At 41.9% G+C, this 25,073-nt stretch overlaps 2 protein-coding genes and 1 long non-coding RNA gene across 8 annotated transcripts in view; 2 read left to right on the forward strand and 1 right to left on the reverse strand.

Annotated features, from left to right (window-relative positions):
• Positions 1–20,792, reverse strand: part of RPA1 (replication protein A1) — a 45,157-nt gene extending 24,365 nt beyond the window's left edge. Inside the window, exons 1-5 of the mRNA XM_086355588.1 lie at positions 20,642–20,792; positions 16,631–16,681; positions 14,816–14,894; positions 14,043–14,151; positions 1,565–1,653 (exon numbers count right to left, since the gene is read on the reverse strand). Of these exons, the coding sequence (XP_086211714.1) occupies positions 1,565–1,653; positions 14,043–14,151; positions 14,816–14,894; positions 16,631–16,681; positions 20,642–20,674 (361 nt within the window). The 5' untranslated portion in view covers positions 20,675–20,792. The remainder of the gene's footprint in view (positions 1–1,564; positions 1,654–14,042; positions 14,152–14,815; positions 14,895–16,630; positions 16,682–20,641) is intronic.
• On the forward strand, positions 123–13,819 carry LOC147352345 (uncharacterized). Its single transcript, XR_015146930.1, has 2 exons — positions 123–1,106; positions 12,324–13,819. It is a non-coding gene; the product is annotated as an uncharacterized LOC147352345 (long non-coding RNA).
• A 44-nt stretch (positions 20,793–20,836) lies between the features above and the next one.
• The window catches only part of SMYD4 (SET and MYND domain containing 4), a 39,455-nt gene continuing 35,218 nt past the window's right edge, over positions 20,837–25,073 (forward strand). For 2 of the 6 annotated variants that reach the window (XR_015146929.1, XM_086355585.1), the window contains exons 1-2: positions 20,880–21,208; positions 21,969–22,114. Coding sequence is in view for 3 of the 6 variants with exons in the window: in XM_086355585.1 (XP_086211711.1) it covers positions 21,981–22,114 (134 nt within the window). In the remaining 3 variants the exon portion in view is untranslated. Of the gene's footprint in view, positions 21,209–21,968; positions 22,115–25,073 lie in introns of all 6 variants that reach the window. The other 4 variants (XM_086355584.1, XM_086355581.1, XM_086355587.1 and 1 more) reach the window with 4 other exon arrangements.

Genomic DNA, 25,073 nt, shown 5'->3' on the forward strand with positions numbered 1-25,073 from the left:
TGTTTCCAAATAATTTAACTGTATCCCTGAAAAAAATTCAAGAATACAAGTTTCCAGCACCCAACAGAGTATGAATCACAATGCCTGAATTCATTCCAAGATTATCAGGCACACAAAGCAGAAAAATATTCTGGATAATATGGAAAAAAAAAATTAACTGATTAAAAGAGACCAAGAACTGATACTGATGCTATTAAAAAGCAGAGACATCATTTTGCCAACAAAGGTCTGTATAGTCAAAGCTATGGTTTTTCCAGTAGTCATGCACAGATGTGAGTCGGACCATAAAGAAGGCTGAGGGTCAAAGAATTGATGCTTTCGAACTGTGGTGCTAGAGAGGATTCTTAAGAGTCCCTTGGATAGCAAGGAGATCAAACCAGTCAATCCTAAAGGAAATCAACCCCTTCCAATATTCATTGGAAGGACTGATGCTGAAGCTCCAAAACTTTGGCTACTTGATGCAAAGAGCCAACTCACTGGAAAAGAACCTGAAGCTGGGAAAGATTGAAGGCAGGAGGAGAAGGCGATGACCAAGGATGAGATGATTGGATGGCATCACCGATTCAATGGACATGAGTTTGAGCAAACTCCCAGATAGTGAAGGACAGGGAAGCCTGTTACGGGTCACAAAGAGTCAGATACAACTGAGCGATTGAACAACAACAAAGTAAGTAAACTGTTTCTCTGAGTTCTGGAAGCCACTGTAGCAAATTATTATAACTGAGGGCTTCCCTGGTGGCTCAGTGGTAAAGAATCTGCCTGCCAATACAGGAGACACGGGTTCAATCCCTGATCAGGGAAGATCCCACATGCTGTGGAGCAATCAAGCCCGTGTGCTGCAACTACTGAGCTGATGCACCGCAACTACCGAAGCCCACAAGCCCCAGAGCCTGTGTTCCACGACAAGAGAAGCCACTGCAAAGAGAAGCCCAAGCACCACAACCAGAGAGTAGCCTCCGCTAGCTGCAGTCAGAGAAAACCCACGCACAGCACGAAGACCCAGCCGTGCCAAAAATTAACAAATACAACTTAAAAATTAATCTAATTGAATCAGAAGAGGGAATTGGAGGAATCTACAATTTACAGCCAGCTGGTCAGAAGCACAGGTAACAAGCAGGACTTTCGACTGAAGGGAGCAGCGGTGGGGGGAGGGGTGGGGGCGGGGATAAGGCAGTCTGGTGGGCCTGAGCCCTTACCCTGGGAGATCTGATGCTAACTCCAGATACCCAGTGTCAGAACTAAACTGAATTGTAGGAGACCCAGCTGATGTCCATAGAGAACTGGAGAATGGCTTATTAGAGAGGAAAAAACCCACATATCTGGTCACAGCCAGAAATATGTATGATTGTTGCATGCAGAGAAAAACAGAGGAGAGGTTTTCCTTTACAGAGTCCTACCATCATTTTTTCAGTATTAAAAAAAAAATCTGAAAGAGTAACCTGTTACTCTTTCCTAGAGTAAGACCCCCCCATAGAGGAACAAATGAAACTATAGCAAAAGGAAGTATTCCAGATCTATTAAGAGGTATTCAGCTGAGTGCTACAACCTATAAAAAACATTTTACCTTCATTATAAGGCACTGGGTTGCCAATCTTTGATCCAACTGCTTCAGCTGATTTCAAAACTTCTAACTCCATCAAAATAACCACTCTCCTACAAAGGCAAAGGAATAGAAACATGTTAGAAAAAATAAATTCAGAAGCCCTTAAAATGACAAGCTACTTTAAAAGCTTTCCCCCAATAATCACAGTGATAAAAACTATTTCCCTTTGTCAACTGTTTTTCATTACTGAATAACTTGAGAAGTATATGATATCAATTCTTACATAAATATTTCCCTTAATCTTTCACTGCATCATTATCAAGGCCTTTTATGATTGCAGGGTTCTCGTTTCCCATCTAGTTCCTTAATTAAAATGCAGAGTCCTTACTACATACCGTATCTCAAGGAGCAAATGACATGATAAGAATTTAGATTACTAAATCCGACAATATGTGGCACAACAAGAGATGATCTGTTTTTAGAAACATATACTTATCTGAACAATTGCCCTTTCCCTGTGAAAACCAATATGACTATAGATTTTTTTTTTTTTACTCTTTTTTAAGGTGTTTTTTAGTACTTTAAAGTCTTTGTTGAATTCGTTACAATGTCACATGTTTTTTGTTTTGGTTCCTCGGCCACAAGCCACGTGGGATCTCGATTCCCCAACCAGGGACTGAACCTGTACCCTCCACTGGAAGGCGAAGCCTTAACCACTGGACCACCAGGGAAGTCCCCAGAGACATTTTTCATGTGATTACAATTAATTAAGAACTTTCAGTTCTTTGTCCATCTTTCATTCTGATTAAAACCTCTCGGTAACTTCTCAAGGACCAACGACCACAAGTTAGAAACCTTTCCACATAGCCGATGAGGCTCGGCCAGCTCTGGCTTCGCGCCTCTCTCTCCAGCTGATCTTGCTTTCCTGGCACCTTGCCCTCCACCATCTGTCTCCTTCTAGGTCCTGGTGTGTATCATGCTCTCTCCTGCCACAGGGCTCTGTACGTGCCTCTTTCTGATTGTGAGGGTCTCTCATTCTGCTTCATCTAATATTCATTTCAAACATCAGGTCTTTAAGAGAGGCCTCTTTAATCTTTGCTTTAGATCAGTCTTCGGCTGTACTCTTTTCTACAGCCATCATTTCCTTCCTTCAGATCAAATCTCTCAGGTTTAATTAATACAGGTTGACAATGATTAATATCTGGGTTAACTGCATGTTCATTATTGATTATTTACTCACATATATATTTTACTTGTATATTCATTATTGACTATGTTGTACTCCTACTAAGCTGCCCTTTCAGTCATGGCAGGCATCCTCCAGGGTTCACCTCAGCAACTGGTCCACAGTGGTTCTCAATATGTGCCTGAACAGGAATGCCATGATCATGTTCGTATTTTTAAATCTTTTTAAATTTAATTGTATTTATTTATTTTGTGGCTGTGCTGAGTCTTCATTGCTGCTCGGGCTTTTCTCTAGTTGTGGTAGTGGTGGTGGTTGGCAGTTTAGTTGCTAAGTTGTGTCTAACTCTTGCAACCCCATGGACTGTAGCCCGCCAGGCTCCTGTCTCGTGGGATTCTCCAGGCAAGAATACTGGAGTGGGTTGCCAGTGCCTTCTCCTATGTTCGTATTTTAAAAAGAACTGCAGTATGAAAGACTTTGAGGGGAACACAACTGGAGGCAGGGAGAAAAACAGAAGAACTGACGGGGCCAGAATTAGCACAGTCTCGATGGACATTAAAAAGATCAGACGGGGAATGTCCCTGACAGGCTAGTGGTTAGGACTCCATTCGTCCACTGCAGGGAGCACAGGTTCAGTTCCTGGTCATAGAACTAAGATCCCACATGCTGTACAGCACAGCAAAAAAAAAAAAGGTAGTCAGTCTGGAGTAGTAGTTAAACAACAGCAAGCCCAAACTCATTGTGATGTATTCTTTAAATGGTCTGCTGTATTTTACATTTTCACATATAACTCATCAGTTCGTGCAACCTTTAGCAGGTTTTCATATCAAGGCTATATTATTTCAATAAAATAAGCTTGAAACTATCTGTTCCTGAATATCACATACAGATTCACTATTTAAAAACTCTGATAGGTATTTAGTGGTGGATATTTAACACCTTCCAAAATTATCCAAATTACTCCAGAACACAGAAAAAAACAGAAGTCTTGTTAATCATTTGGTATTATCCCAATACCAAAACCTAAAAAAAAACAAACTACTAACTTTATTCTGTAATATACATACATCCTAAATAAAATATTAGTAAGATAAATCCAGCAGCACATGAAAAGAATACACACAATACCAACTTGGAGAAAACACAGATGACAAGGACACATTACAACTTTATACAGATATAATCAGCAAAACTGAGACTGTGGGAAACAGCATGAGGATAAAGGACAAATGGCCTGGTTTCTTCAACAAATAAACACTCAGGGAAGAAAAAGAGATGGAGGAGGAACCTATACTCATAGAGACTTAAAAGAACTACCAACCGACTGCAGTGTGCGCTTCCCTTTGGATCCTGATACAGATAAATTATTCACACACACACACGAATACTTGCATACTGAACAGTGACAGAATATTTAGGCACTAAAATAAGAGTTTTTAAAAAAGAACTACTACCTTTTAAAAATATATACTAGGGACTTCTCAGCCACAAGGGACCACATATTACAAGGTCTCATTTCTATGAAATGTTCAAAATAAGCAAATCCTATAGAGAAAGAAAGTAGATGCACGGTTGTCTAGGGTTGGGAGGATGGGGTGTTTGGGGGTGATAGCTAAAGGGTGCAGGGTTTATTTGGTGGGTAACAAAATATTCTAAAATTAATTGTGGTAATGGCTGGACATCTCTGAGTATAACAAAAACTATTTTACACTTTAAATAGATGAATTGTGTGGTATATGAATTATATGTCAAGAAGATGTCACAAAAAAGGTAGAGAAAAAGAAAGAGAAAGACCAACTCCGGCACAAACACAGGACTAGACAAACAGATAGATGGAAAAGATGATCAACAGAACAGAGCAAGATAAATGGAATACTAGCCTCTATCTCGGAAAAGGCAATGGCACCCCACTCCAGTACTCTTGCCTGGAAAATCCCATGGACGGAGGAGCCTGGTAGGCTGCAGTCCATGGGGTCGCTAAGAGTCAGACATGACTGAGCGACTTCACTTTCACTTTTCACTTTCATGCATTGGAGAAGGAAATGGCAACCCACTCCAGTCTTCTTGCCTGGAGACTCCCAGGGACAGGGGAGCCTAGTGGGCTGCCGTCTATGGGGTCGCACGGAGTCGGACACGACTGAAGCGACTTAGCAGCAGCAGCAGCCTCTATCTACTTTTGTCACCAACCACCAATTCTCCACATAGCTATCAAAATCATCTCTTGGATACTTTAAAATATTTAAATCAGTTCAGTTCAGTTGCTCAGTTGTGTCCGACTCTTTGCGACCCCTTGAATCGTAGCACACCAGGCCTCCCTGTCCATCACCAACTCCCGCAGTCCACCCAAACTCATGTCCATCGAGTCGGTGATGCCATCCAACCATCTCATCCTCTGTCGTCCCCTTCTCCTCCTGCCCCCAATCCCTCCCAGCATCAGGGTCTTTTCCAATGACTCAACTCTTTGCATGAGGTGGCCTGAGTTTCAGCTTTAGCATCATTCCTTCCAAAGAACACCCAGGACTGATCTCCTTTAGAATGGACTATCAGATCACACACACTGCCGCTCAAAAGTCTATAGCTTCCCATCATACTCAGAATAAACGCCTTCCTGTAGACCTCCCATGATATGCACCATCCATTTGGGAAAAACTAAGCTAAATTCTTTCTTTATATCCCATATAAAAGTAAACCTCATATTAAATCACTATGTTGTACACCTGAAACTAATACTATAAATCAACTATACTTCAATAATAACAAAAACCCAAACCTTAAATAACTTAAAATAAGCCAAGTGCCTTTAAAACTAAAAAGCAGAAACAAACTAAAATCTTAGATGAACTGACGTCTACTTAAAAAAATTCACCGGAAGTGTCTGAAGCAAAGAAATGTTTTTATAACCCAGTCAGGAAGCTTCCTAAACAAAATTCAGAAGCCATAAAGAAAAAAATGGATAAAACTAACTATATTTTTAAAAACTTATCAACTCCTTATCATAAGACAGCATAAACAGACTATGATAAAGTGAGATAAAAGAATTAGTTGATATCCCTCATTCATAAAAAGCTTCCCCCTACCCTACCCTCAGCACACACATAAAAGACAAAGTATATAATCAAATGCTATTCAGAGAAGAACTACAAATATCAATAAATATATGAAAAGATACTTGACCTCACAAACAGGAGAATTTATTATATTTTAAATTAAAATGATTAGCAATTATTTTTTAAAAATCTGTAATACCTAGTATAATATGCCAACAAGGTTAAGGGGAAATGGTTATTTTTTTGCCCTAAAAACAGGTTTGTTGAAATATAACTCATATACCATAAAATTCACCCTTTAAAAGTATAATTCAGGGGTGGGGGGTGGGAGGGAGGGTCAGGAGGGAGGGGACACATGTACACCTATGGTTGATTCATGTTGATATATGGCAGAAACCAACACAATTCAGTTCAGTCACTCAATCCTGTCCGACTCTTTGCGACCCCATGAATTGCAGCACGCCAGGCCTCCCTGTCCATCACCAACTCCCAGAGTTTACCCAAACTCATGTCCACTGAGTTGGTGATGCTATCCAAACATCTCATTCTCTGTCATCCCCTTCTCCTCCCACCTTCAATTTTTCCCATCATCAGGGTCTTTTCAAACGAGTCAGCGCTTCGCATCAGGTGGCCAAAGTACTGGAGTTTCAGCTTCAGCATCAGTCCTTCCAATGAACATTCAGGACTGATTAGGATGGACTGGTTGAATCTCCTTGCAGTCCAAGGGACTCTCAAGAATCTTCTCCAATACCACAGTTCAAAAGTATCAATTTTTCAGCGCTCAGCTTTCTTATAGTTCAACTCTCACATCCATACATGTCTACTGTAAAAACCATAGCCTTGAGTAGATGGACCTTTGTTGGCAAAGTAATGTCTCTGCTTTCTAATATGCTGTCTAGGTTGGTCATAACTTTGCTTCCAAGGAGTAGATCAGATCAGATCAGTCGTTCAGTTGTGTCCGACTCTTTGTGACCCCATGAATCGCAGCACGCCAGGCCTCCCTGTCCATCACCAACTCCCAGAGTTCACTCAGACTCATGTCCATCGAGTCAGTGATGCCACCCAGCCATCTCATCCTCTGTCGTCCCCTTCTCCTCTTGCCCCCAATCCCTCCCAGCATCAGAGTCTTTTCCAATGAGTCAACTCTTCACATGAGGTGGCCAAAGTACTGGAGTTTCAGCTTTAGCATCATTCCTTCCAAAGAAATCCCAGGGCTGATCTCCTTTAGAATGGACTGGTTGGATCTCCCTGCAGTCCAAGGGACTCTCAAGAGTCTTCTCCAACACCACAGTTCAAAAGCATCCATTCTTCGGCGCTCAGCCTTCTTCACAGTCCAACTCTCACATCCATACATGACCACAGGAAAAACCATAGCCTTGACTAGATGGACCTTTGTTGGCAAAGTAATGTCTCTGCTTTTGAATATGCTATCTAGGTTGGTCATAACTTTCCTTCCAAGGAGTAAGCGTCTTTTAATCTCATGGCTGCAGTCACCATCTGCAGTGATTTTGGAGCCCCAAAAAATAAAGTCTGACACTGTTTCCACCGTTTCCCCATCTACTTCCCATGAAGTGATGGGACCGGATACCATGATCTTCGCTTTCTGAATGTTGAGCTTTAAGCCAACTTTTTCACTCTCCTCTTTCACTTTCATCAAGAGGCTTTTTAGTTCCTCTTCACTTTCTACCATAAGGGTGGTGTCATCTGCATATCTGAGGTTATTGATATTTCTCCCAGCAATCCTGATTCCAGCTTGTGTTTCTGCCAGTCCAGTGTTTCTCATGATGTACTCTGCATATAAGTTAAATAAGCAGGGTGACAATATACAGCCTTGACGAACTCCCTTTCCTATTTGGAACCAGTCTGTTGTTCCATGTCCAGTTCTAACTGTTGCTTCCTGACCTGCATACACATTCTCAAGAGGCAGATCAGGTGGTCTGGTATTCCCATCTCTTTCAGAGTTTTCCACAGTTTATGGTGATCCACACAGTCAAAGGCTTTGGCATAGTCAATAAAACAGAAATAGATGTTTTTCTGGAACTCTCTTGCTTTTTCGATGATCCAATGGATGTTGGCAATTTGATCTCTGGTTCCTCTGCCTTTTCTAAAACCAGCTTGAACATGAACAGGAAGTTCATGGTTCACATATTGTTGAAGCCTGGCTTGGAGAATTTTGAGCATTACTTTGCTAGCATGTGAGATGAATGCAATTGTGCAGTAGTTTGAGCATTCTTTGCCATTGCCTTTCTTAGGGATTGGAAAGAAAACTGACCTTTTCCAGTCCTGTGGCCACTGCTGAGTTTTCCAAATTTGCTGGCATATTGAGTGCGGCATTTTCACAGCATCATTGTTTAGAATTTGAAAGAGCTCAACTAGAATTCCATCACCTCCACTAGCTTTGTTCGTAATCATGCTTCCTAAGGCCCACTTGACTTCACATTCCAGGATGTCTGGCTCTAGGTGAGTGATCACACCGTCGTGATTATCTGGGTTGTGAAGATTTTTTTTGTATAATTCTTCTGTGTATTCTTGCCACCTCTTCTTAATGTCTTCTGCTTCTGTTAGGTCCATACCATTTCTGTGCTTTATTGAGCCCATCTTTGCATGAAATGTTCCCTTGGTATCTCTAATTTTCAGGAAGAGATCTCTAATCTTTCCCATTCTATTGTTTTCCTCTATTTCTTTGCACTGATCACAGAGAAAGGTTTTCTTATCTCTCCTTGCTATTCTTTGGAACTCTGCATTCAAATCCGTGTATCATTCCTTTTCTCCTTTGCTTTTCACTTCTCTTCTTTTCACAGATATTTGTAAGGCCTCCCCAGACAGCCATTTTGCTTTTTGCATTCCTTTTTCTTGGGGATGGTCTTGATCCCTGTCTCCCATACAGGGATCTGGAGAAGGCCATTCCCTTCTCCAGAAAGCAATTATACTTCAATCAAAAATAAATAAATTTTTAAAAAAATATAATTCAGCAGTCTTTCATATATTTACAGAGTTGGGCAAGCATCACCATGACCTAACTTCTGATCATTTTACCACCTTAAAAAGAAACCCTGTGCTCCATGGCAGTAACTCTCCAGTCCCCCACCATGGGGAACCAGGAATCTAACCCGTGTCTGTTGCCTATTCAAAAACAGGTCCTCTTATACAAGGATCAAGAGTATGTTAATTGGTTTAATTTCTACAACAGATGTCTCCTGATCCCCACAATTCTAATTCTTGTAATCAACTCTTATGAAGTAACAGCATGAGCTTGTAAAGATAAATGTATAAGGATGACTGCTAAAGCCCTGGTTGGAATAAACCAGTGACCATCAATAAGATAAGGAATAAACCTGGTCGCACATTCACACTCAAGTTTTCAGCAGAGGTAGGAAGGAACACATGGCATCACCCGCGACGGGAGAGAATGGAGCTCGAGTTTTTGTACTCAATCACAGCAATGCTCCCCACCCTCCCCTATCCCATGTTCTAGAGGAGAGAAAGTGGATAGAAGGCACCACTCAAGCAATCCACAGCAGCCCGGGGTGGCAGATAACAGGTCCCAAGTGAAGAGGTTGGCAAGGAGATGGACCTAGCCTAGACTACGTCAGAGCAAATGAAGTCTGGACAGAGCTGTCCACATTAAGCATGTGTGTGTGTGCATGCTAAGCCGCTTCAGTCGAGTCTGGCTCTTTGCGTCTCTGTCGACTGTAGTCCACCAGGCTCCTCTGTCCATGGGGATTCTCCAGGCAAGAACACTGAAGTGGGTTGCCATGCCCTCCTCCAGGGGATCTTCCCGATAGGGACTGAACCTGAGTCTCTTATCTCTCCTGCATTGGCAGGCATAAGATAAAAAGAAATAACACAGCAGCAATGTAACACACAACAGTACATAAAAATAAAAGGAACAGAGGAGGCAGAGACAATTAAGAATCCAATCCAGAGAAAAGCATAAGCCAAGAAAGGGAATGCTTTCCAAGTGTGGCTTGTAAAATAAGACTAAGAATTCAGTAAAAGTCAAAAGATGAGAAGAAACAAGAGATTGAGAAAAAAAAAGAGCTTGAAAAGTTAAGGGAGGGCTTCCTTGGTGGCTAGGTGGTAAAGTATATGCCTGCCATTGCAGGAGACACGGGTTTGATCCCTGATCGGCAAAGATTCCATGTTCAGAGCAACTAAGCCCCAGTACCACAACTACTGAGCTTGTGCTCTGAAGCCCAGGAGCAGCAACTACTGAGCCCACGTGCCCCAACTACTGAAGCCTGAGTACCCCAGAGCCCATGCTCCATAACAAGAGAAGCCAACGCAGTGAGAAGCCTGAGCACAACCAGAGAGTAGCCCCTGCTCTCCACAACTAGAGAAGAGCTCGCGCAGCAATGAAGACCCAGCACAGCTGAAAAAAATAACTAAGATTGTGTGTGTGTGTGTATCTTTAAAAAAAAGGTTAAGGGGCAAGAGAGAACAGAAGCAATATCTAACAAAGACCAAACTATGTGATGTGTTAGAAAATCTTAAGCCAAGGCATGCCTTAGAAAAAAAAGACTAGAGCAATCTGAAGACATATATGGAGAACAAAGTTATCCACAACATAAGTGAAAACTGGAGCTCAAATGAAATAGAAAAGGTCATTAAGGAATAACAACAGAAACTTTTCATCAGAAAGAACTGATTGCGGACTGAAAGAGCGTACATCATGTACCAGAAAAGAAAAAAAAAGGAACAATTGACATTGAGACATGACCTGGTTATTGAACTTGAAAACCAAAGAATTCTTCTACCTGATGCACAGAATTCATTCACGTTTCATAAATTGTCTTAATGATGCCCTTAACAGTGTAAGGATCCAGGATCACGTGTTATATTTAATTACTCTATCTCTTTAGACTTCTTCAATGTTTGAAATTTGAAAATCAGTTATTTTATAAAATGTCCATCAATTTACCCTAGGCTTCCTCGTGACTGGATACAGATTATGCATCTTTGGCAATAATATAACAGGACTGGAAAAGGTCAGTTTTCATTCCAATCCTAAAGAAAGGCAATGCCAAAGAATGCTCAAACTATTGCACAACTGCACTCATCTCACACACTAGCAAAGTAATGCTCAAAATTCTCCAAGCCAGGCTTCAGCAATATGTGAACCATGAACTTCCAGATGTTCAAGCTGGTTTTAGAAAAGGCAGAGGAACCAGAGATCAAATTGCCAACATCCATTGGATCATCGAAAAAGCAAGAGAGTTCCAGAAAAACATCTATTTCTGTTTTATTGACTATGCCAAAGCCTTTGACTGTGTGGATCACCACAAACTGGAAAATTCTGAAAGAGAAGGGAATACCAGACCACCTGACCTGCCTCCTGAGAAATCTGTATGCAGGTGAAGAAGCAACAGTTAGCACTGGACATGGAACAACAGACTGGTTCCAAATAGGAAAAGGAGTACATCAAGGCTGTATATTGTCACCCTGCTTATTTAACTTACATGCAGAGTACATCCTGAGAAATGTTAGGCTGGATGAAGCACAAGCTGGAATCAAGATTGCTGGGAGAAATATCAATAACCTCAGATATGCAGATGACACCACCCTTATGGCAGAAAGTGAAGAAGTAAAGAGCCTCTTGATGAAAGTGAAAGAGGAGAGTGAAAAAGTTGGCTTAAAGCTCAACATTCAGAAAACTAAGATCATGGCAAACGGCCCCATCACTTCACAGCAAATAGATGGGCAAACACTGGAAACAGTGTCAGACTTTATTTTGGGGGCTCCAAAATCACTGCAGATGGTGACTGCAGCCATGAAATTAAAAGACGCTTACTCCTTGGAAGGAAAGTTATGACCAACCTAGATAGCATTTTCAAAAGCAGAGACATTACTTTGCCAACAAAGGTCCGTCTAGTCAAGGCTATGGTTTTTCCAGTAGTCATGTATGGATGTGAGAGTTGGACTATAAAGAAAGCTGAGCACCAAAGAATTGATACTTTTCAACTGTGGTGTTGGAGAAGACTCTTGAGAGTCCCTTGGACTGCAAGGAGATCCAACCAGCCCATCCTAGGGGAGATCAGTCCTGAATATTCATTGGAAGGACTGATGCTGAAGCTGAAACTCCAATCCTTTGGCCACCTGATGTGAAGAACTGACTCATTTGAAAAGACTCTGATACTGGGAAAGACTGAAGGTGGGAGGAGAAGGGGACAACAGAGGAGACGGTTGGATGGCATCACTGACTCAATGGACACGAGTTTGAGTGAACTCCGGGAGCTGGTGGTGGACAGGGAGGCCTGGCGTGCAGCAGTTCATGGGGTCGCAAAGAGTCGGACATGACTGAGGTCTGAACTGAACTGAACTGACACTATGTTCTCATTGCATCCAATCAGGTAACATGCTGACTTGTCTTTGCCCCATTATTGATAAAGTTAATGTCAACAACTGGAATAAGGTGCCATCTGCCAGTTTTCTCTGCTGTAAATTGCTTCTTTTCCTTTTACAACTAATAATTATGCTGTGTGGGGCAGGGGGATATACTTTAACCCTAAAAATAACTTGTTCCTCATCAAACTTTCACTACCTGTTTCAGCATCTGCGGTCAGCTGAATGAACACCCCCGACAAAAATACATCCACATTCTAACGCCTGGAACCTTCTATGGCAAAAAGGGACTCTGCAGGTGTGATTTAATTAAGGACTGAAGTGGCGATTTTATCCCAGATTATCCAATGGGCCCTAAAAGCAACTACATATATCCTTCTAAGAAGAGGGAAGATGGAGTTCCCTGGTGGTCCAGAGTTAGGACTCCACACTTCCACTGTAGGGGGCACAAAGTCGATCCCTGACTGGCCAACTAAGATCCTACAAACCACACTGTGCAGTCAGAAAAAAAAAAAGGCGGAGGTAGAGGCAGACTTGGTACAGACAGAAGGCGTAACGTGACCATGGAGGGAGACTGGTATGATGCAGCCACAAGCCAAGGAATGCTATTCACCACCAGAAGCTGGAAGAGGCAAAGAATGGATTCTCCCATAGACCTCCTAGGAGGAGTCTAGCCCAGCCAACACCATGATCTCTGCCCAGTGAAACTGATGTCAACTCATGGCTTCCAGAAATTATTCCAGAAATAATTTCTTTGTTTTAAACTATCAAACATGTGGTATTTTGCTGGAGCAGCCATAGGAAACTTACACAGCACCTATTAAATGTTTCCTGCATATATGACGGTCGCCAAATGGTGATTTTCTAATTCTGTCAATCCATCTACATTTTTAGATGACATTCCATCGTAAGAAAAGCTTTCTGTTCCCCCTCATGTATTCATTAATTCAGTGAGGATGTATGAATTCCTACTTTATTCAATAAGTTGTAATGCTACTATTTTTATTTACTTTGGCTTTTTTTTTTTTTTTAATTTTTTGGCCACACCGTACAGTATGAAGGATCCTAGTTCCCCAATCAGAAACTGAACCTGGAACCATGGCAGTGAAAGTACCGAGCATCAACCACTAGACTGCCAGGAAACTCACAGTTTTAATTTTTAAACTGCCCTAGATTTGGCAAGTATGACTCTGCATGCCACCAAAAAAAGTATTTCAGCAATGGTTACTCAGGTGTGACTAACAGTTCTGTTCACCGCTGTGTCTATAGCATGGAGCATCATGTAGGTACTCTACAGTACTCTCTGTTGGCTGAAGAAACTGTTTACTATGAAAGATTCAAGACTGCAGAAAAGGGGCAGTGTTACAGAATGAAATGCATCTTCTTTTGCCCTAAAAAGTGACCCTTTTTTCATTAAAAGATACTTCAAGAGAGAATCCTAGAATCAGTGCTGCTGAAGAGATTAGAAATATGAGTTCTACATTCGGCTTCAATTTCCTGCTCTGAGATTTCCAGTTTGGTTCCATACGTCTGTCCTGTCGGTGTCCCGTTTTCAGTTGCCTGAGTTCAGAACTCAATAGCTCTGAACTCCTGGCTGACAGCTCACCACTGTCTCTTTGATTCCTAATTGAATTTTGGCATCCAGTAAACTTTTTTTTTTTAAACTTCTATTTTAAATAAAATTAGCCCCCATTTTACAACACAATACAACAGGAAAAAAACATACCACAGGGACTTCCCTGGTGGTCCAGGACACACAGGTTCGACCCCTACTTAGGGAACTAAGATCCCACATGCCACAGAGCAACTAACCCTGCTCACGACAACTGAGGAGTCTGAGCACCCCAATGAAAGACCCCGGGTGCTGCAACTAAGACTTGATGAAGCCAAATAAATAAATACGAAAAAAAAAACCAAAACCACATACCTTCCATCTTTCAGCGTGTTCACAATAAATCGGTTAATCTGGCAAATACAGTTGCTAGACAATCGCTCTTCCTCAACAAGAGGGTTCAGCTGTGTTGCCAACATGAATGCTGAAAGCACAGAGACTGCTTTAGTCTCTAAGACATTTCAGTCATGACAGTCTAAAAGCTGATCATACTTGTACCAGCAAAAGATAAAACAATGCCTTAAAAGACATTCCTGAAATTAAAACTACTCAGACTCTGTAAGGTAAAAAAACAGTAATAATTTGCTGTGCATTTAACACCTGGTGCTTTGATGAAATTAAGTATTTCCTGAAGTGCCCCAAATTATCTTTTCAATCATTCAGGTTTCATGACAAAGACTAAAAAAAAAATCTCTTATAGGTCCTTCACCTTGTGACTAGAGATAGTAAGTATATATTCTGCAAATTCTCTTTCTCCCTGTAAAGTTTCCAATGCAGAAATAAAACCCCAAAAAGACAAGTATAGGACAGCTAACCCATCATACCCACTAAATGTCAATATCATCCTAAGGGAAATTAATCAAAGGAAGCACAGAGCACCACTTAGAGAAAATTAATTAAGCCAAGTGGCAGCTTTCCACTATACCCAGTCTATTGTTAGAATGCTCTCTGGCAGCTGCAATTCTGTCTGACTGAAGACACAGCCAAGCAAATGTAGACTTCTGGAATGTTCCAATTACTGCAATCAGGTTGCTGGGTGCGCTTTCATTATTAAAATACAAACTCCTAGATTTATACATCATACGTACAAGATAGAGTATTCAATCCATCACTCATAAGCAGTCGATAACGGGGTGGACTATTCCCTGTAGTAATGGGACGGATGTTCTAGGAGAGAAAACACAATTCATTAGCCATGTTGTCTGCCCAGTCCCCAGGGATAAGTAAACCTAAGCGGCAGGAGAGTGGGTTTGCCATTAGTCCCACAGAAACAGAGCTGCTTGCCCACTCTCTTGACACCTATATCCAAGCAAAAGAAAATTGGACTTGATGATTCTCCCACCAACCTCTCTCTACTAACATTATTAAACACAACACAGATAAAAACAAAGTAAGTTACCAATACTCTTGTATTCTCTCTCCCCTAACTCAAATTTGATTGAAAATTTAATTAAAAAAAAAAACACCATACAACAAGGCAGCTAATATAGGTAAGGTACTATGGAGGAAACATGATAAAAATACAAAACGGGGGGTGGGGAGGTGGGGGGTGGGAAATCCTTCCCCTAAAGAGGCTTACAATTGGGGTGAAGATGGAGGCAGAGAATAGCAGAGGTGTGCACATAATGACATGGGAGCAGAGCCAAGACATTTATTTCAGCTTGAAGAAAATCAGAGGCAGCTTTCCGAAGAACATGAAATACGAAAACAGCCTTAAGAAGACTGGCAATGAGTTTGGGAGCAACAGGGAGATAAACCATCGGGCCTACTGACTCAGAATCTGCAATCGTGGTCCAGATTTCTGCTCCTATTGATTTTGAAAATCCTCAGCAAAATTTGAGAACTCCTTAAATGACTGATAGGGTTAATGAAGAATTTTAAGCAGACAAGTTCTTTTTGGGTAGAGAGCTCCAGAAGCCAAATATGAGACAGATCTGAGCAAGACAAACCCCAGGGTAGAACCACCAAGGAGGAAGAAGTAATGGTGTGTTTTTGTTGTTGTTGTTGTTGTTGTTTAGTCGCTAAGTCAGGCCTGACTCTTTTGTAACCAGACTAGCCCGCCACGTTCCTCTCTCCTTGCGGTTTTCCAGGCAAGAATACTGGAGCTGGTTGCCCTTTCCTTCTCCAGGGGATCTTCCCAACCAAGGGATCGAACCCAAGTCTCCTGCATTGGCAGACAGGTTCTTTGCTGCTGAGCCACCAGGAAAGCCTACATTCTATATTATGTAGAGATTATTTCACTCTGGGCTCTACTGACTTTGAAGGGTTTATAGGAATCCTTTAATCTCCAGATGCTCACAGGTAGCAGGTGTTCTTGTTATAAGATTCTAATACTTTATCTAGAAGGCTAAAAAATGACAGGTACAAAGGCAAGATTTATGAATAACAGAATGATGACGCACTGAACTTGGGTTAGAAAGCTGTTCCTAAGATGAGATAATCAAGAGCAGGGGTTCAGCAGGTGGGCTCTGGAGTCAGACCACCTGGGTACAAATCAGGGTTCTACTGCTTTCTACTGTATAAACTGGACAAGTTGCTTCCTCTCTGAGCCTGTTTCATCATCTGTGAAATGGGAATAACAACAATGTTGTAGCAAAAACAGAAATGATACTTTTCTTAAATAAAAATGGGTAGCAATACAGTATCTACCAATTGTGGAAAGAAGAGAAAAGCAAAGCTTCAAATTGGAACCTCCAGAGATCAAACTCTGACTAACATAACAGAAAAATAAAGCCCAGTTTCTCTCTCAGAGTTACAACATGGACTGGACTAATTTTGTGATGATGAAGAGAATTTAGAGTGGACAAATTTCCTAAAGTGGACTGTATGTCCTCTATGAAATGTAATTTATAATTATATGTAAGTTCAAAAAATGTTTGACATAAAAATATGGAGATACTCACAATGACTTGGAGGATGGGTTTTATAGATGTATCTCCCTGTTGCATGATGGCCTGAAAAAGTAAAAACGGATTCTTGTGAGACAGGTATTCAAATCATGATTAAAACTTGACGTATTTTTAGTTTGGTATCTGGAACAAACCACAGATAACATTAGTAAAAGATTCCTTTCAGAGCTTACCATTTGAGAATCCACTTTAAGTTCTTTATCATTCTGGACAAATTATAAAAGTGGGATTCATACTTACCAACAATATACATTTACTTCATGTATGTATTCATAAAATACTGGTATCACATATGTACTCATTATTCATAATAGCACATTTATTTCCCTATAATGTCCATTAAGTGGGAATCAGACAAATAAGTATAGCAAACCCTTAAAACAGAGTATTATGCAGCCTCAAGAAAATGTTTATATACCACTAGTTGCCTCTTGTAAGAGGAACTGGGTGATGGGGGATACATCATCCAGTTGGAGGCAGACCTTGCACTGTGTCCTTCTATACTTTTTGAATTGTCCAAATTCATCAAACGGCATATGGCTTGATGTACTACTGTGTACAGCTGGATGTATTACAGACTAATAGTGTGCAAATCTTATGCAACATAATTTCTACTTTATGTAAATCTAATTAAACTTCAGTAAATGTGATCTTTATTTTGGCCATGCCCCACAGCATGTGGGACCTTAGATTTTGACCAGGGATTGAACCTGAGCCCCGTGCATTGCACTAGAAACACAGAACTGTAACTGCTGGACTGCCAAGAAGTCTGATTTTTAAGTAGCCATTACTGGGGAACAGAATTAGGGGAAGGGGCAGGTTAGTAATTTCATCAAGCACCTTTCTGTTCTATCTGAGTCTAAAACAGAATACATGTATTTCTTTACTACTCTTAACATTTGTGTCATCAATAAATAGTGAATATAAGACTTACTCTTCTGGGACATATAACACGACATATACACTTAAGACAGAACTGACTTAAACATTCCAAATTACCATTGCTAGTAAAAATACAAAGCAACGATGGTGATCATTTTGTAATGTACAGAAATATCAAGTCGCTATGTTGTGCACCAGGAACTAACCTTGTAGGCCAATTACACTTCAAAAATGAACAAACTCAAAGAAAAAAATAGATCAGATTTGTGGTTACCAGAAGCAGGAAGTAGAGGGAGAAGGAACTGAACAAATCTATTCAAAAGGTAAACTTCCAGTTGTAAGATAAGTACCAGGCTCAATGTAATGTACAACAGGATTAATATAATGATGCTAAATATGAAAGTTATTGAGAGTAAATCCTAAGAGCTCTCATCACAAGGAAAAAAATACTATTTTTTCTTTTGCATGTGTATGAGGTGACAGATGTTCACTAAACTGACTGTGGTAATGGTTTCAGATCATTATGCCCTACACCTTAAACTTACATAGTGCGGTATTTCAATTATATCTCCGTAAAACTGGAAGGAAAAAAACACAAAGCAACAGAATGCAACGCTCAAAAGTATGCATTCAAATCCTCAGCTCGTGCACAAACTACTTCTCTGCATTTTAATTTCTTCGTCTGTAAGACGGGGTTAATGATAAAAATCTACTTTACAGGGTTACTGTAAGTACTGACTATAATGAAATATCTGGCACATTGGAAATGATCAAAAATATTAGTTCCCTTCCCCTTTCTTTGTATTACCTAATTACTTAAGATAGAAATACTATTTGTTCTATTTACCACAATAGTTTCATGAATAATCTCTCATGTTAGCTCTTGCTGAAAATGTCCCTACTATTTGTGTGCGTTAGTTGCCCTTTGGGGGTCTATGTCTTTTGAACTAAAATATTACTTGCTTTAGATGAGAAATTTGACAAAGGTTCTCTACCAAAACACACATATAAATTTTCATTGTCGTTTATGAACAAGATCTAAGTAATACTACAATTCTGAACGTGACAAAAACTAACTCAGCAAATTATTTAAATAATACCTTAGTCACTGTTTTTAAAAGTAAAGAACAATTCCTGATTTGTCTTAAAGATGCAGGGTTGCGGCTATAAAGGAAACAAGGACTACAATTTGCAATCACTTCTCAAGGTTAATTATTTTTAATGTATTAAAATATTCACTCCACTTTGCCAACTGTGCCTCTTCATCCACCTCTGTCCCTTTCTTTTCACTGCCTCACACGCAAGTAGTAAACATTTATTGGGCACCTAATACTGGCCAGCACTGCTTCAGGAATCGGGCAGACTGTGTTGGGCAAAAAAAAAAAACCAAACAAGATTTCAGGCTTCAGAGCATTTACAATCCAGTGGGGGGGAGACAGAAAGGAACTGACATTAATGAAATGACCTATATTTAATGTAAAATCATATCTGCGACTGTTAATAAAAAGTAACAAGTAATGCACATTTATTATGTATCAGACATGGACTAGGCACTTTAATAGCTCATTTAATCCTTCCACTAATCATAGGCAACAGGTACTAGGTATGATTAGCCTGTGACAGAAGAGGAAAGACAGACTTTAATATCTTGCCTGAAATCACAGATAATAGGTGAACAAACAGGAATTAGGATCTGAAAATACTTTGACTTAAGCCTAGCAAAGTGAGTCAAGGAAGAGTTCTTTGAGGAAGTAACTGAGTGGAGACTTGGAAGATTATGTTAATCAACAGGAGAAGAATGAAGAACAACCCATTGTTAATTGGCTACACTCCAATAAAAAATAAAAAATCTAATAACAATAATAATTTTTTTAAAAAAGCACCACCCAGGCAGTAGGCACAGGTTAAAGAATGTTCAAAGCCCCTGTGGAAGGCAGGAGTATGAAATATACCAGGAATTTACAATTTACTTTATGCTGTGTTAGGAATGGCAGGAGGAAGATTATGCTGGGTAAAAGCGAGAAGGCCAGGCACAAACAAGGGTGCCAGTATGCCTGGAGAGAAGTAGCTGGATTTGAGACATAGGTGAAGGCATAACAGACCAAACTTAGGTACGGACTGGACAGCCAGGGTGACAGAGTTTATAGGAAGAATGACTCGACCATTTCTGGCTGGCATAACTTAATGAATAATGGTGCCATGCATCCAGCCAGGGGACAGCAGAGGCCCAAATTTAGGAAGATACTAGATTTGCTTTGGAACATGTTGGAACATGTCTTTGAGATATCAAGTACACAGATGATAGAGGTTTGTCTTTCAGAGTAAAGCTGGCCCTGGACAAAAAATAAAACTTGTGAGCAACTGACATAGAGACGGTAATTTTATTGTTTTGGGAGAAGAGGGCCTAGGGTTGAGCCTTGAGTCAACAAAAATTTACAGAAGGATCTGAAAATAAGACGGGGAAAGACAAGCCAAGCTGAGCCATAGAAACCAAAAAAAGAGGATGCTACCGGAAGAAAGCTTTGCCCAATAGTCAAACGCTGCTGAGAACTGATAAATTTAGATCTCAAAAGTGTCTGTTGGATTTAACAACCCCAGGAGGCACTGCTGACTTCAGCCAGGGTTACAGCGATCAGGGAGCTACTGCTGCTGTTAAGTCGCGTCAGTCGTGTCCGACTCTGTGCGACCCCATAGACGGCAGCCCACCAGGCTCCCCCGTCCCTGGGATTCTCCAGGCAAGAACACTGATCAGGGAGGGGAGTGCCTAATTCGAGTCGGTTAAAGGGGAATGTGAGGCAAGGAAAAGAACTGAAAACTGACAACTCTTGCAGAAAGTTTCGCTGCGGATGGGGGAAGGGAAGAAGAAAAAGTGGCTGCAGGAGAGAGATGGGAGGAAATCAATAGTTTACTTTGTTTCAATTCCTTAAGCAGGAAAAACATGAGCATGTTTAAAAAGATGACGATAAAAATACGTTAACTGATGATTCTAGGGAGTCATCCGGTGGTTCCTCCCCAGCCCCCGCTATCACTCCGGCTCCTGTGTTCTCTCCCCCTTCTCCACCCGCACGGCCCCAGGGCCCACAGCCACCCCGGACCGCGCCCAGCTCGCAGGCGTCGCCTCACCGCAATGGCCCCCTCGCTCAGGTGGCCCACCATGGTTCCGCCGCAACAACTCCCGCGCTCCGGCTCCCCCAACACAAGCCTGGCTTTACTCCCGGGGACCCGCGCGCTCCAAGGCGATTGGCCGGAGGAGCTGCGTGAACCGCCCCCGCCTCCCGGCGTGCGCACGGCACGGGGCGGTCTGAGGGCCGAGCAGCCACCGCATTGGCTGAGGCGCGGCACACGGCTCACGTGACCCACCGGAGTCCGGGTCCCGGGCCTTGTTGCGGGATGGCGGGGGCCTGGGGGCGGGGCGCCGAGCCGCGGGGCGCGCGAAGCGTGACGCGGGCGCCGCCAAGGGCGCAGGGCGGAGGGGTTCCGGGAGCTTGCCCCTCGGGCCCTAGGAAACGAACCGCGCTCGGCCTTTGGCTGGCAGCCGCAGACTGCTGGCCCAGAGGCGTGTTCGAGGGGTTCCCTGATAATTCTGCTACTGAATGTGGTCAAAGCAGTGACTCGCTTCTTTCAGCAACCCCGAGCTGAACTCCCGCAGGTGCCAGACCCTGAGCTTGGCACAGTGGGGGGTCTCTCAAGGTAAATAAGACCTGGTCTCTACTCCCAGAGGGGAGCACAGTACGTCGAGGGAGTTTTCTGCTGTGCGTAGCCTTAACTCAGTGTAGACGTGGTTTGGGCCCCAGGAGAGACGCAAAGTGTGCTCCTGTCGTCACAGGTGGCAAAATCAGGGAAGGCTTCCCGGAGTAGGAACCATTTCCACCATCTTGAAGGATGTGTGGAAATTCGGATAGTAGGGTATAGAGGAAAAAGCGAGACTTGATCAAAAAGTGGGCCAGGGGTCAAATAATAAAGGGTTTGCACTGGGCTTCCCTAAGTTCTAGGAGGAGCATCGGTGAATTTAAGGCAGAGAATTGACATCTGTCTCAGTATGGAGGATGGACTAAGTTGGGAAGGGGGAGCGGGGAGGGGGAGTCAGAGGGCCTGAAGACTAATGACACTCGAGAAAGAATGCCAGACAAGAAATGGTGAGGGCTTGAACTAAAGGAGTGACCTCGGGATTGAAAAGAAAAAACTGAACTGTGTAAGAAATCTGATTCATCATGTATAACGGTTTCCTAATACGATGCCGGGAACAAAGTCAGTTTTCAGTAAATATTTCTGAATGAAGGGATGTGAATTGGTGCGGGAGAGGATACATCCTTGCTTGGCATGTAAACAACTGTAGGAAGAGACTACAAGATCTGATTTTGTTGCTTCATGCTTGCTTGAATGAAATCGATTTTCTGAAATTATGCATTTGTAGAAAACTGAATTCCTTGTTTTCTCACTCATTTTTTAGATCTACAGTAGCATGGATCTGCCCGTGGATGAGTGGAAATCATACATACTTCAGAAGTGGTCTTTGCTCCCCAAGTCCATTCAGGTCACCATTTCTACAGCAGAGACTTTGCACGATCTCTTTCTTCACTCATCTCCGCTTCTTCAGTAAGTGAATGAAAGCTTCAGTCAGGGAAGTTTTGATCTGGAAAGTGTTCTCTTTTATGACTTCCTCTCAGATTATATCTCTTTCTGATGGAAGAGTTAAGTGCAGATTTTTCTCTTTTGGGGCATTCAGCAGTTCTTGCTATTTCCACAGTTCTTTCTAACCTATTATATCAATAGAACAGGTATGTGTGTGCTCAGTCATGTCAGACTCTCTGCGACCCCTTGGACTGTAGTCCACCAGGCTCCTCTGTCCGTTGGATTTTACAGGCGAGAATACTGAAGCAGGTTGCCATTCCCTTCTCCAGGGGATCTTCCCGACCAGGGATTGAAGCTGTGTCTCTTGAGTCTTCTGCATTGGCAGGTGGATGGATGCTTGTTAGCTTTGTCATTGTCAGCATTATGTCTCAGTAGTCATGCCTTGAGGTAGTTACTAGGCTGTACACCTTGCCATATCCCAAAGGATACAGTGCAGATTCAGTGGCTGCACATAGAAATTAAAAAATTCTATTTGGAAAGAACCATGGAGGTCATATAGTCTAACCTAAGTAGTTTTAAAACACTCTTGACTACATTCTTCAATAAGAAACATATTGTACATCACGACCTAGTACACACATGTGTATAAGAAACTGAAACAATTTCCCAAAACCTCGTTCAGTGAATTATTATTGAACATCTGTTTCATGCCAACTACTGTGCTAGGTGCTTAGTAAACCAAAAGCACATCATTTAAAAAAATACCCTGGTGTCTCAGTGGTAAAGAATCTGCCAATGCAGGAGACACGGATTCCATCCCTGGGTCAGGAAGAATCCACATGCTGCGGAGCAACTAAGCCCGTGAGCCGCAACTGTTGAGCCTGTGCTCAAGAGCCTGGGAGCCACGACTGCTGAGCCTGTGTGCCGAAACTTCTGAAGCTCACTTGTCCTAGAACCCAGGCTCTGCACCGAGAGAGGCTGTTGCGATGAGAAGTCCACGTACCTCAAGTAGAGAAAAAGCCCAGGTAGCAACAAAGACCCAGCTCAGCCAAAAATAGATAAATGAATTTTTTAAGACAGACAAAGATCCTTACTACCAAGGAGGAACAGAAATAAACATCATAATGTGTATAATATGTTAAAAGTGATAAGTGCAGTTGAAAAAAGGAAAATTGAATGGGGTGGGGGCAATAGCCAGTGCTAGGAACGAGAGTACAGGTTGTAGTATTAAATGGTATCGTCAGATATGCCTCTTGAAAGAGCAAAAGTGGAGCAGAGTCTTCGCCATACAGGAGTTTGCAAAGTAGATGTCTGACAGAAGAGAATTCTGGGCAGAGAGCCTAAGATGGGAGAGTATCCGGCCTGGTTTAAAAAACAGCAAGTTGGGTGAACAGGTAGTAGTGAATAAACAAAGTGAGCCAGAGGGCGAGTGGTAGGAAATACTATCAGAGGAGTAATGGGACATGCATGGGAGTTGGGAGCAGGTTTCCCGATCAAGTGGGCCCTTTATTAGTGCCTTATCTTTTTACTCTGAGTGGGAAGTTATTGCAGCATGTGGTAGGAAGAATTCTAAAAATGCCCCTCACCCCCACCATTCTTGTCCCCTGGTTATTTAATCTAACATTAACCTAAACACTGCTGGGAAGGGATTTGGCAGATGGAATGCAAGTCCCAAGCCAGCTGACTTTGAGATATAATTACCGGGTGGGCATAACCTTAATCAAGCAAGACCTTTAAAAGCAGAGAGTTTGTCCCAGCTGGTAGCAGAAAGGGAAATCAGAGAGATTCAAAGCATAAGATTTGAATGCGCTTTGGCTGGCTTTGAAGATGGAGCCACATGACAAGGAATGCAGGCAGCTTCTGGAAGCCCAGAGTGCTTCCTGGCTAACAGCCAGCAAGGAAATGGGAACCTCAGACACACAATTGCAAGGCACTGGCTTCTGTCAACTGCCTAAATGAGTTTAGGCACAGATTCTTTCCCAGACCTTCTGTAGAAGAGCTCACCTTGATTTCAGCCTGTTAAGACCCTAAACAGAGAGCCCAGGCAAGCCCACCTGGACTTGTGATCTACAGAACTGAGGATAATAAATGGGTATTGTTTTAACCTGCCAAATGTGTGGCAATTGTTACACAACAATAGAAAACTATTAACGCAGTTTTGAGATGAGAATGATATGATCTGATTATATTTTAAAACAGATATCAGCAAACAACATCGCACAGGATAAATCCATCCCACTGCCTGTTTCTGTGTGGCCTTCAGCTAAGAATGGTTTTTACAGATAAACATTTGTAGTCAGTTTGATGATGGGGGACATTGGCTTTGAGCTCCAGTTTAGCAAAATGGGATCCTTTAAAAATTTTTTGGTTTTCATTTTCTCATTAGTAGACCTTGTTTAAAAATGTGCTCGGTTATTACTATTAATTTTGAATTTTGCAAATAAAAGCATGTTTTTTCTTTTGTTGTATAAGTATGTATATAACAGCCTGATTTTTACCTCTTGGCCCATATAGGCTAAATGTTTATTCTTTGGCTTTCTAGAGAAAGTTTGCTGATCCCTGTTTTAAAGGATTGCTCTAACCACTGTGTTGAGGGTATACTATAGGAGGAACATTTCCCTGATGGCTCAGTTGGTAAAGAATCCACCTGCAATGCGGGAGACCTGGGTTCGATCCCTGGGTTGGGAAGATCCCCCCTGGGGAAAGGAAAGGCTACCCACTCCAGTATTCTGGCCTGGAGAATGCCATGGACTGTATAGCCCACGGGGTCATAAAGACTCGGACATGACTGAGCGACTTTCACTTTCATAAGAGGAGCAAGAATGGAAATAGATAGACTTGTTGGGAGGATTATTGCTTTAATCCAGGTGAGAGAGGAGGTGATAGTAATTTGGGCCAGGGTGGTAGTAGTGGGGATGAGAAGTGGTTGAATTCCAATGGTGGACTTAATCGCATTTCCTGACACATGGAATATGGTGTATTA

The sequence above is a fragment of the Bos grunniens genome, chromosome 19 (assembly GCF_055505025.1).
Source record: "Bos grunniens cultivar Pamir isolate PY7600 chromosome 19, Bosgru_T2T1.0, whole genome shotgun sequence".
Taxonomy (NCBI): Eukaryota; Metazoa; Chordata; class Mammalia; order Artiodactyla; family Bovidae; genus Bos; species Bos grunniens.